This window comes from Physella acuta, unplaced genomic scaffold, assembly GCF_028476545.2.
Source record: "Physella acuta isolate Inbredline_101_S28 unplaced genomic scaffold, ASM2847654v3 ptg000117l, whole genome shotgun sequence".
Classification (NCBI taxonomy): Eukaryota; Metazoa; Mollusca; class Gastropoda; family Physidae; genus Physella; species Physella acuta.
In genome coordinates this window covers 103,594-116,098 of record NW_026731637.1, presented here as the reverse complement: position 1 = coordinate 116,098, position 12,505 = coordinate 103,594, and the positions used below count along the sequence as shown (strand labels likewise).

The 12,505-nt window shown below is 39.5% G+C and overlaps 1 protein-coding gene across 1 annotated transcript; it reads left to right on the top strand.

Annotated features, from left to right (window-relative positions):
• Positions 1 to 4,913: 4,913 nt before the first annotated feature.
• On the top strand, positions 4,914 to 10,664 carry LOC131934752 (uncharacterized). The gene is made up of 4 exons (XM_059290867.1): positions 4,914 to 5,089; positions 6,232 to 6,503; positions 8,425 to 8,522; positions 9,957 to 10,664. The coding sequence occupies exons 1-4, from the start codon at positions 4,914 to 4,916 to the stop codon at positions 10,662 to 10,664; spliced, it is 1,254 nt and encodes a 417-aa protein (XP_059146850.1).
• The last annotated feature ends 1,841 nt before the right edge of the window (positions 10,665 to 12,505 follow it).

Here is a 12,505-nt window from a genome sequence, read left to right as displayed (position 1 = left end):
CAACCCTCCCCTATCCCAACCATCCCATATCCCAACCCTTCCCTATCCCAACCCTCCCCTATCCCAACCCAACCCTCCCCTATCCCAACCCTCCCTTATCCCAACCCTCCCCTATCCCAACCCTCCCCTATCCCAACCCTCCCCTATCCCAACCCTCCCCTATCCCAACCCTCCTCTATACCAACCCTCCCTTATCCCAACCCTCCCATAACCCAACCCTCCCATATCCCAAACCTCCCCTATCCCAACCCTCCACTATCCCAACCCTCCCTTATCCCAACCCTCCCCTATCCCAACCCTCCCCTATCCCAACCCTCCCTTATCCCAACCCTCCCATAAACCCAACCCTCTCCTTTATCTTCACTCATACGTTGTCTTGTGATTCGATCGCAGATATTTTGTTTTTCTATCTGTTCTCCACGCTCTAAAAGTCGTTCTAACAGCCCCAATTTCTGGATCAGCCACGGTCCATTGAGTTCAATAATTCGCACTAAATACATCATCATAACTGGTCATTCTATTGTCTCCATATTTTTTAATCCAGGAATTTTAATCCATTTTTAATTACTTAAATTTTTAAAATTAGAATAAAATCTCGTAGAAAAAAAAGAACTGCTTACTAAGTGAACGCCAAACAATATGTGTATAATAGTGCGGAATATCATTAGTATTATAAATTCTAGTATTATAAATTCACATGCGGTTTTTTTTCTGAGAAATCGGTAATAGCGTAAATTACAACTTCCGATCAATAAAAATTACTCAAAATTTGATAGAAGGCAGAGAGTTAAATCTTTTACTTACATGTGAAATTTCATTTATCTGAAACAGTACTCAAGTTATTGGCTTTTAAAAAAATTGAAAGTTAAATAAGTTCCACTTCCGGTTACCGGAAATCGCTGAAAAGTTGATACAGAACTACAAATTTGACATAATACTTTAGATGAAATATCATCAACCTAGCTGTAACGGTACTCAAGTTATCGTGTTTATAGACACACATACACACACACACACACAGACATACGGATAAAATTGTAAAACTATGTTTTTCCGACTCAGGGAGGTGTATAATGTCGAGATTTGCACGATTACAATACTTCCTCTATACTTCGCATACGAGAAAGTAAAAAAGTAATCTTAAAATCGATTTTTTACTAGTTTAGACATTACTTTCAACTCACGTAGTTGTCGCTACAAATCAATAATAAAACAGTAGATTCCAAAACTTTACGGAATTGGCCGCTTTCCAGTTATGACGTCATCTTAGTCCAGTTGTGACGTCACCAAGTTGACCATTCAATGAACATCCCTAGTACAGTTGTGACGTCACAAGGTTGACCATTCAATGAACATCCCTCGTACAGTTGTGACGTCACAAGGTTGACCATTCAATTAACATCCTTAGTCCAGTTGACCATTCACTGAACCCTCCGTAGTACAGTTGTGACGTCACCAAGTTGACCATTCAATGAAAATTCCTAGTAAAGTTGTGACGTCACCGAGTTGACCATTAAATGAACATACCTTGTCCAGCTGACCATTCACTGAACTGTCCGTAGTCCAGCTATGACGTCACACATTTGACCGTTCCCTGATCTGCCCGTAGTCCATTTGTCGCGTTGGTCTGACCGATTTATTTTCGTCGCTTGACTTCTTCTTCTTCTTCGTTCTTAATTATTAGTGTTGAAGGGGATCAAGATTTATCTGCCAGTGGGTTTTGAACTCGAGACTTTGTTCGAATTTATCAAATATGAGCTTTTTGCCGACTCGACCACGCCTCCAACACAATTAAGCGTTACGTGTCAACTGGTTATGCGCCGTCGCTTGACAAAAGCGCAGTTGTCCGTATTCAGATTTATTTAGTCCGAAAAACAACGTTTGCCTAACGTGCACTCTCCGTAACTACTCCCCTCCTCACCCCCCCCCCCCCTCATATCCCCTCATTGATTGATACGATAATCCCCTATCAACTTGAGTCAGATGACGCCCACCACACAGCCCATGATGATGTGAACTAACTCACCTGTAGCAGATACTGGGGGTCGGGTGTTGAGCGTCATCAGGCTGTGTAAACACAGTGATTGTAAGTGATAGAGTGATCGTTCTTTGATACAAGGGGACGTAACTAACTGCATACTACTAAGAGGTAATAGAACATTTAAAGTTAGTCTCGCTCTTCCAAAGAAAATTTGTTTCAGACGAACAAGTTTTTTTGTGGTGAGTCTCGTATCCTATTTAAATATCAGGATCAGTTTAATTTTTTTTAATCGCTGACTATTTTAATAACATGAATGTAATAACAGTTTCATCGTTTGGGATGATGACCTATAGAAAGTTGTCAAAATACTAAATGAAGGAGATCTCTTGATATTTTCTAAACTTACTTTAGATTAACAAAAAAAAAACTATTTTCACATTACTTTAGTTTGTACATTCATTTTTGTTTCAATGGTATTTGAATTTCTCAAGTTCAATCTTCTGAAAAAAGAGGAAAATGTAGGGCAAAATATGAATAGAAAATAAGGAACATTCTTAAAGTTTAAGACGACAGTAAAATATAAAAAGTGTTTTTAAAGGGTAGGGCGCCAAAACAATTGGTAGGGCGCCCATACAACTAGTAGGGCGCCAAACAATTGGTAGGGCGGGCCCCATGTAAATGATACCGTGATCAGTAGAACATTAATAATAATTAACAATTTATATTAATTAAAAATTATCGTATTGAGGTAATTAATATTATTTTACAATTTTATTAAGAGATGGTATAACATTACATGGGCAGAAATGTTTAATGTATAAGCTGTAATGTAGATCACTTAGAGGATAAAGGACGAATCTTCTGACTTCAGGTTAAAATAAAGTGATGTAATCAATAGGCATCTAGTGACGTCAGCCATTGTAGGGGCGGGGCATTAATATTATTGACAATGTATTGAGAATGTTGTAAAACAAGGGCGCTGTTTGCTCCGTGTGGTCTAGCAAACATTAAAAAAGTCACGTCTCATGGATATGTTCTACATACTAGCGTTGGGGTAGCTACGATTTTATGTGAGATTGTAGATAGTTCAGCTACGTTTGTGTCAACACAATACATGTTATAGTGTGAGTTCGTTTTAACGGTGATCGTGTTTATAAATCTGAACAATACATCAGATGTTGATTGTTTAATGTAATGTAGAACTTGTAGCTTAATGTAATCAGTCTTAAGACAGGGGAAGTGTTTCGTATTAAATACGAATTAACAAAATCTGAACACACATATTGTATTAGTAAAAAAAATAAAGTTCACTTTTCGAACCTGAAGGTCCATCGGGTAAGTTATGTAGAGTCCGACAGATTCTGTGACCTCTGCATTTGAAGCCCAGACTTTCAGGTAAGCAGTTTAGCGCTCTATCGCTAGGCCACGCCGTTCCTAGATTGCATCAAATAGTTTGTTATTTTAACTGATTTTATGTTTTTATTTATTTTGTACTCTCAAATCCCTTACATTACCTTATGTAGTTCTGACTAATCATGTTAATTTTAAGTTTTGTTTATTCTTTCCTTTTCGATGTATTTTTTTATTACATCATTAACATTTAATTTTAAATGTCCGTAAAGTTAACAATCAAATCCTCAATAATATCAGCAATATTTATTGACAAAATTTTTCAATTTTAACCAAATTTCAGCTACATAATACAAGCAAATTTTCCCCCATTAAACAAAAACATTTTGTTTAAATAAAACAAGCAAAAATTACACGGTGAACGTGAATCTGCTTGTATCTACCCAAACAGTGTTTCTTCCAGACTTATTTTTCTCCGGGGGGGGGGGGGCACTTGAAATTTTCCGGGGGGGGGGGGGGGGGGCGGTAAACTTTCTTCGGGGAAGGGGGCGGACACTGTTAAAAGTATGTATTTTCTATATAAATTATATAAATTTCATTTCGTTAGGGAGGGCGGTAGAAGCCCCCTCCCCCCCCCCCCCCCCCGAAAAGATGCCTAGAAGAAACTTTGTATGCAAATGTATGGCTTCCGACAAAATGTGTCACAAGTCAGTTCACGCGTCAGGTAGATTCTAAACGCGACACACCTCTACACACCTGTACACACCTGTCGTGATGGACCCAGGTTCCGCCTACACGAAGTTTTTTTTTATAACGGAAGTTTTTAGCACGCTTGTGGGTATTATGAAAGGAAAGATCAATATTATTATATCTATATCTGATTGATTTTTATACAGTAAATCTTCGAAACAGCTATTTTAAATTGTTACACAGGTGTCGTTGCAAAAACGTGACGCCAAGTGAAGATTTTGTTTTTCCAACAACAAAGGTAAGAATAATTTAAAATTAATGAAACAGGGACTCAAATATTTTTTTGTGAAAGTTGAAATAGAAAAAGCTGAAGATCTCATTGGTGTATCAGATACCACGTGATCTAATCTAACACCAGCTATTCGAAGACTGTAAGCAGAGGTTGTATACAACACCGTTTAGCCAAGGCAGACGTTTTAAACACAGTTAAACCAAGGCAGACGTTTTAAACACAGTTAAACCAAGGCAGACGTTTTAAACACAGTTAAACCAAGGCAGCGTTTTAAACACAGTTAAACCAAGTCCGGAGCTATAAACAACACAGTTAAACCAAGGCCGGAGCTTTAAACAACACAGTTAAACCATGACGATGAAGCTAAATTTAGTCTACCTGGTCGTGTTTGGGTTGTCAAGCGCCCTCGTACTGTACACCGTTTTATCAAGGGACTTAACCAACAGTTTCATTACTGACCGACTCCTCACTTTATTTAGTCAAATGGCTAACTTAACGCATGCGCAGTCGCCCAATGAAACATTGAGCTGTCCCGACCTTCTTGCCGGCATGTCCACGGGTCGGTGGGTGACCCGTCCACTGACCCCCGGGGAGAAGTCGATGATTGACAGTTACCTGAAGGTGATGCGGAGCGAGTACCACATCCCCAGCAGCTACCAGAGGGACGACGGGAAGTGTGGTGACGTCGGCTACCAGGACACGAAACAATACAACCACATGTGGATCAAGGCCATTTGTGACCCCGATGGCCCCACCCCTTGTTGTAGGACTAATAGGTAAGATTTATGTGGCAAGTGTGTTATAGTGACAAGTTTGTTTGATGGTTGTTGCGGAATTGTGACAAGTAAAGTACTACTATCGGTCACCGGAAATTACTCAAAATTTGACAGAAAACAGAGAATTAGATCTTTTACTTAAATTTGAAATTTCGTCTATCTATCAGAAACAGTACTCACATTATACGCGTAAGTAGAAAAAAAAACCGTTAGTAGAATAAGTTCGACTTTCGGTTACCAGAAATCGCTAAACCGTTGACAAAGAACTACAAATTGTATAAGAAATTTTATCAACTTAGCTGTAAAAGTACTCAAGTTATATTGTTCACAGACACAAACACACACACACACGGACGGGTCTAGGATATACCGCCCCTCTTCAATTACCCCCGGACATTTCACCCATTACTTATATTACACCCCTGAGCCAAATCCCCCCCCCCCCCCCCCCCCCCTCGGTAATTACTCCCGTCCCATAGCTCAAGAATCCTGACCCTATACCTAACCCCAAACTCCATACCTATAATTAAAGCTAACTCTGAACCAAACCCCAAACCTAACTCTAGAACTATGTCTTAACTTAATTCTTACCTTAAAAAAAAAGCCTAAACCTAAGCATTCACCTCAGACTAAATCTAAACCCAAACCCAACTCCTAGACATTAGTTTTAGCCTAACCCTAATCCTAGCCCTAACCATAATCCTAAATTTACCTTAAGCTATGACCGGGGGGAGGGGTAATGTCCTACTGGACGAGGGGTAATTGAAGGGGGGGGGGTAATTGACAAAGGTTGATTACTCTGGGGGAGGATTATGTCGGGAGGGGGAAGGGGTGGTGTTCTCTTCCCCCCCACACACAGACATACGGACAAAATTGCAAACTAAGTTTTTCGGACTTCGGGAGGTAACAAACGTCGAGATTTGAGAAAATCTTTTTATTTCGATTCTTGCACGATTACGATACTTCCTCTATACGAGAAAGTAAAAAGTAAATATCAATTTAATAATTAGTAACAGTGGCTCCAAATAATTTTCGTCAGAAGGCACAGCGTAAGCTTATACGTATCTGCTGAGAGGTATGTTATGTAGTAGGTGTTTTTTTTCGAATTGTACACTTTAATAATTTATTTTGCAATGCTCCAGTTGTCTGCCCCTGTCCCAAGAAGAATGCAGGTGCCCCACGTGTTACGACGAGCGCCAGGCCATTCACTCCGAGTTCGCCACGTGGTCGCCACATGACGTCACGTGCAGCGTTGAGAACTTCACGTCAGAACAGGCGTGCCGGACGCTGAACGGCACCAGCCTGTACTTCATCGGAGACTCCTTCATCCGGCACGTCTTTGTGGCCATGGTCATCGTCCTGTCCGACAACGTCGTGGACGGCGCCCTGAAGAAGTCCTGGAACCCCGGACCAGGTCAGTCGATCGTGTGTGTGGGGGAGGGGGGGGGGGCTTTAATGGGGGGGGGGGGAGGGTTACGGCATGAAACACAGTATGTAGATCTCGGGGCTTTATTTAAAGGGTGGGGGTACGGAAAGGAACTGTAGGTGGATTTTGGTGGCTTTGTTTAAGGGTCGGGGTGCGGTTAACACCTTACAGACATGTAAGTTACTGATGCTCATACTGGAGACTTCACGGCCAGGAGTGAGAGCGAACGTTTACTAATTCCAAAAATCCAGAGTTCGAATCCTGGGCAGATGAGGTTCGATAGGTTCTGAACAGCAACCCACCGAGGAGAGAAAACTCCAAAATAAAACAACTTCCTTGTAGTTTGTTCTTGGATGGGTCTAGGCTATGAAAGCTAGAGTCAAGAGAAATAGCGCTGATTATTTAATCAAAAATTCCTGTACAAGTGCACCTCATGTCATATTTTTTCTGTTCATGTACGAGACACATGGGGCAGAGGAAGTAGAGTTTCAACTGTTTTGATGACGTATGCATACATAGAGAAAGTGGGATCAGAACACACATATCCGCCTTTGTTGCCCTAACGTGAGTCAGGTACCCATCAGAGCTGAGTGGACTCAGGGACATCTTACATAATCGAGCACTGAATCCAAACACGAGACTTTTATGTTAGCAGTGGTAAACTCTACTATCCGACATCGTGTCTCTATCAATGTACTTATTAACAACAAAATATTTCAGCAAAATGAATAACGGAATCATGTAATAAATAAACATTAGTAGTAAAAATAAACCATACGTGATCTCACCAAAACTTTCTCAAATATTCTAATATAACACTTCGTGGGATGGTAACTCGGGACATAGACAATATTTTTAATCCATTTTTAATTACTTAAACTTTTTATAAAAGAATAAAATCTCGTAGAAAAAAAGAATTGCACACCAAGTGAACGCCAAATAAAATGTGCATAAAAGTGCGGGATATTATTAGTACTTTAGAAATTCACATGCGTTTTTTTTTAGAAATCGGAAATAGCGTAAATTACTACTTCCGGTCAACGGAAATTACTCAAAATTTGATACAAGGTAGAGAATTAGTTTTTTTTTTACTTACATGTAAAATTTCATTTATCTATATGAAATAGTACTCAAGTTATAGGCTTATGAAAAATTGAAAGTAGAAAAAGTTCCGATTCCGGTTATCGGAATTCGCTAAAATGTTGATACGGATCTACGGTTTTGATATAATACTTAAATATGAAATTTTATCAACCTAGCTATAACGGTACTCAAGTTATCGTGTTTACAGACACACATACACACATACACACACAGAGACATACAGACACGATGTTTTTTCCGACTCAGGGAGCCCTAAATCGTCGAGATTTGGAAAAATCTCGGTGTTTTCTTTGCACGATTACAAAACTTTTTGTACACTTTGGATATACGAGAAAGTAAAAAGGGCACTCTTTCTGTTAAGAATTAATTTGTATTGCGACTTCATTGAAGAGTGTGTCCTAAGCGAGATTTTTTACTTTTTCTGGAACTAAAGACAATGGTTGTCAGTGTAACGTCTGACACTGCGTCACAGGACTACGGCATTTCTGGAACTGTTGTGACGCGGGAACGCGGGTGAATTTACTAGGATGACGCGCGTTTAACGTCAACAACAGCTTTAGCAGCGATGCACTAGTGGCATTACACCAACTCGATATTCACGGTTTTACGACATGACTTCAAAACTATCAACACAACTGCCCCATTACTAATCTAGCCTGTCCTTTTATACTGGGTTTTTGTTCAAATCAGCAAAGAAAATTATTATAATTAGACACGGTTTGTTTAGGTTCTGTTAAATTATTATTTTTAATAAACTGATGTTTAGGTTTCCTGTTAGGCTAATTAAACGATTCCAACTTTGCAGACATAAAGAAGACATGTTATGGAATGTTCCAGATTACGGGTGGTATGTGTCGTTATCAGCTGGAGGAAGATCAGCTTCTGTGTAACAACACGGTCAGGGTGAGTATATATACACAGGTCAAATAATAAACAACACGGTCAAAGTGAGTACATCCACATAGGTCAAATAATAAACAACAAGGTTTGTGTGAGTACATCTACATAGGTCAAATTATAAACAACAAGGTCAGTGTGAGTACATCTACACAGGTCAAATAATAAACAACACGGCTAAAGTGAGTGTAATCCACACAGGTCATATAATCGCTAAGGATACCAGCTCAAAACTACTTAAATGGTATTTTATCTTGTATGATTAGAAAAACGAGTTTTTGGAACGTATTAAAAAATAAACCGAGAGTGATCTCCCCTAAACTTTCTCGAATATTTTTATATAAAACTACAGGGGATGGTAACTCGGGCTATAGACATGATTTTTAATCCATTTTAAATACTTAAAGTTTTAAAAATAGAATAAAATCTCGTAGACAAATTAATTGCACACCAAGTGAACGCGAAATAAAAAAGCGCATAATAGTGCGCAATATTATTATTACTTTTAAAATTTACATTAGTTTTTTGAGAAATCGGAAGTAGCGTAAATTACTACTTCCTGTCAACGGAAATTACTCAAAATTTAACAGAAGGTAGAGAATTAGATCTTTTACTTACATGTGAAATTTCATTTATCTATCTGAAATAGTACTCAAGTTATAGGCTTTTGAAAAATTCAAAGTAGAAAAAGTACCACTTCCGGTTGTCGGAAATCGCTCAAAAGTTGATACGGATCTACGATTTTGATAAAATACTTATATATGAAATTTCATCAACCTAGCTGTAACGGTACTCAAGTTATCGTGTTTACACACGGACAGACAGACAGACAGACAGACACACACACACACAGACATACGGACAAGATTGCAAAATTATGTTTTTCCGTATCAGTGAGGTGTAAAACGTCGAGATTTGTAAAAATCTCGATTTTTTTTTTTTTGCACGATTACAATACTTTCTCTATACTACGTATATACGAGAAAGTAAAAAAGAGACGTTTATAAGCAGTGTTTCTACCAGTCTTTTTTCTCCGGGGGGGGGGGGGGGGGGGGGGGGTGGGGCACTTGAAATTTTCGGGGGGGGGGGGCGGTAGACACTTTCTTCGGGGGGGGGGGCGGACACTGTAAAAAGTATATATTTTCTATATAAATTATATAAATTTCATTTTGTTCGAGGGGGGGGGGGGGTAGAATTATTCGGGGTAGTGGGGGCTTCACCCGCCCCCACCCACCCCCACCCCCCAAGAGATGCCTGGAAGAAACTCTGTTCATAAGTCGACTCAACCCTGAAGCAGAAATACTACAGGATTTTATATTGGTCTTTCAAATGGTTGACCAATGAAAGACTTGCGATCTACACATCCACACTAGATTTTCTTGATAGTTGAAAGTTACTTCAAAACATAAACTTTGCTCCTCATTTTACTTTTTGTTCTAGGTCAGGTATGTGGAGGTGTTCCCAGCCTCCCAACTTTCTCGCGCACTTCCGGTTCTGGAGACGCTCCGCGACCAGAGCAACTCCACCATCATCTTCAGCATTGGTATCCACGACGACATGGACGCCGACGTGGTGGCCAAACAGTTTCTACTTCCGTTCCTCAACGCCAGGCAGTATTACGTCACCAACAACGCCAGCCTTGACCTTAATCACGTGATGACCAACTTCCATAACTGGAGAGTTGACCTCAATAATAAAAATAACTCCGGGGATTTTTATCCCTTTCACTCTAAAATAGACGATGAATCTTCTAGCAAAACCACAAAGTCTTTCAGCGGCAATATAACAAACGCCATTTTAAACCAATTAGTTACTAACGGCTCATTAATTAATAAAGAAAATAAAACCGTTTATTTCAAGAATATTCCAGACCCCGCCCACAAAAACGCCAGGCCACGCCTCCTATGGCTAGGCGTCCACGCCCCTGGTCTGCTCAAGTCTCCCAAGTTCCAGAGGCAGACGGCAGAGGGGGTGCAGCTGTACAACCAGGAGATCCAGAAGATATTGAATCAGTGGAGCGTACCAGACTTGCAGACGTTCAACTTTACACGTGGCGTGGTCAGCCATGATGGAACTCATTACGGCTGGGGCATCAATATGTTGAAAGTTAACATGATATTAACGTATTTTAATAAAACTACTACCTAGAAATTTAAATTACTATATTTATAGATTGTCTTTTTTAAATATGCACATGTTTTATGATTAAATTAAATGCTGCAGAGTTTGAAAGCTTTGCAATTAAAACGGTTCTTCTTGATATTTTATTCGTTGCTCTGAGTTGCCAATAGTCCCGACCCCCCCCCCCCAATAAAAAGTATGCCAGTAAGCAAGACACTACACATATGCACACGAAATCAGACCCCCACACCCAACTCACCTGTAGCAGATACTGGGGGTCGGGTGTTGAGCGTCATCAGGCTGTGTAAACACAGTGATTGTAAGTGATAGAGTGATCGTTCTTTGATCCAAGGGGAGATAACTTACAGCATACAAGGGAGGCAAACTACTCAGAGGTAATAGAACATTTAAAGTTAGTCTCTCACTTTGAAGACAATTTGTATCATACCAACAAGATGTGGTGGCGAGGCTCGTATTATTTTTTGTTTCGCCATTCAAACTTATAAAAAAAGTAAAGAATCTTTAGACCTAGCGATCAAATTGGGTAGAAGAAGTAGAGTTAACATGTTTCTTAATGGTATTACATTATATGTGTAGAAAATTAAATAAAAGAAATGTAATTTTGTTCTGTATATCTGTTAGTGTAAAAATGATATGTAGATTACCTCTAATCTTCTGACTTGAAGATAAAACAAACTACTGTGCGCAATAGGCACGTGGCATCTAGTGACGTCAGTCATTGGAGGGGCTGGGCATTAATCTCAGTGACACAGTGACGTCGCTAGGTCGGGAGTCACCCGGTGCGGCACTTCTTGGTGTCACCCCCCCAATATATATATATATATATATATATATATATATATATATATATATATATATATATATATATATATATATATATATATATATATATATATAAAGCAATGTATGTGTGTGTGTTTGTCCTTTATGCATTACTACACCTCTTATCACATCGCCGTGAAACTTTGGGAAGTTGTTGAGAATATTCCTGGGGAGGTTTCTGCGAAATTTTTTTTTCAAATTTGCAGGGGTGGTGCCCCGGCAGGGCGCGATTTGTTTTTCTCGCTATACGGTATATAAAAATAAAAAGTCGATTTTGGTTTGCCATCGTTCATCTGCTAGCCATGAGACTTTGGGGAGTTCATAATAACACTCTAAGGAAGGGTTCTGTAAAAAAATAATTTTTAATTTCGCAAGGGCGGCGCCACGGGAGGGTCCGATTTTTCTCTATTTACGGTATATAAAAATAATAAAAGGGAATTGCAGTGACACCATTTATCCGATAGCCATGAGACTTTGGGGAGTTCATAATAACACTCTAAGGAAGGGTTCTGTAAAAAAATAATTTTTAATTTCGCAAGGGCGGCGCCACGGGAGGGTGCGATTTTTCTCTATATACGGTTTATAAAAATAAGTCGATTTTGGTGTGACACCGTTATCCGATAGCCATGAGACTTTGGGGGAGTTGATAAGAACAATTCAGGGAAGGGTTCTGTAAAAAAAACATTTATTAATTTCGCAAGGGCGGCGCCACGGGCGGCTGCGATTTTTCTCTATATACTGTTTATAAAATTTCGTTTTCACACCGTTCATCCGTGTACTATGAAACTTTCGGGAGATGATTAGATCACTCAATGGTAGGGTTCTGCAAAAAAATATTGTTTAATATTGCAAGGGCGGCGCACCACCGGGGGGGGGGGCGATTTTTTTCTCTATACACGGTATATAAAAAATAAAACTCGGATGCGGTTCATCCGAGTGCCATGAAACTTTAGGGAGTAGATGAGAATACTCCCGAAAATATTTCTGCGAAAAAGAAAACTAAAGTTACTTACGGGCGGCGCCAT

Excerpts from the sequence above, each read along its gene's own strand:
- LOC131934752 (XM_059290867.1), top strand. The coding sequence starts at position 4,914 with ATGATTGACAGTTACCTGAAGGTGATGCGGAGCGAGTACCACATCCCC. Across the intron at positions 6,504-8,424 it reads GTCCTGGAACCCCGGACCAG|ACATAAAGAAGACATGTTAT; the intron begins GTCAGTCGATCG and ends CCAACTTTGCAG. Across the intron at positions 8,523-9,956 it reads TGTGTAACAACACGGTCAGG|GTCAGGTATGTGGAGGTGTT; the intron begins GTGAGTATATAT and ends TTTTTGTTCTAG.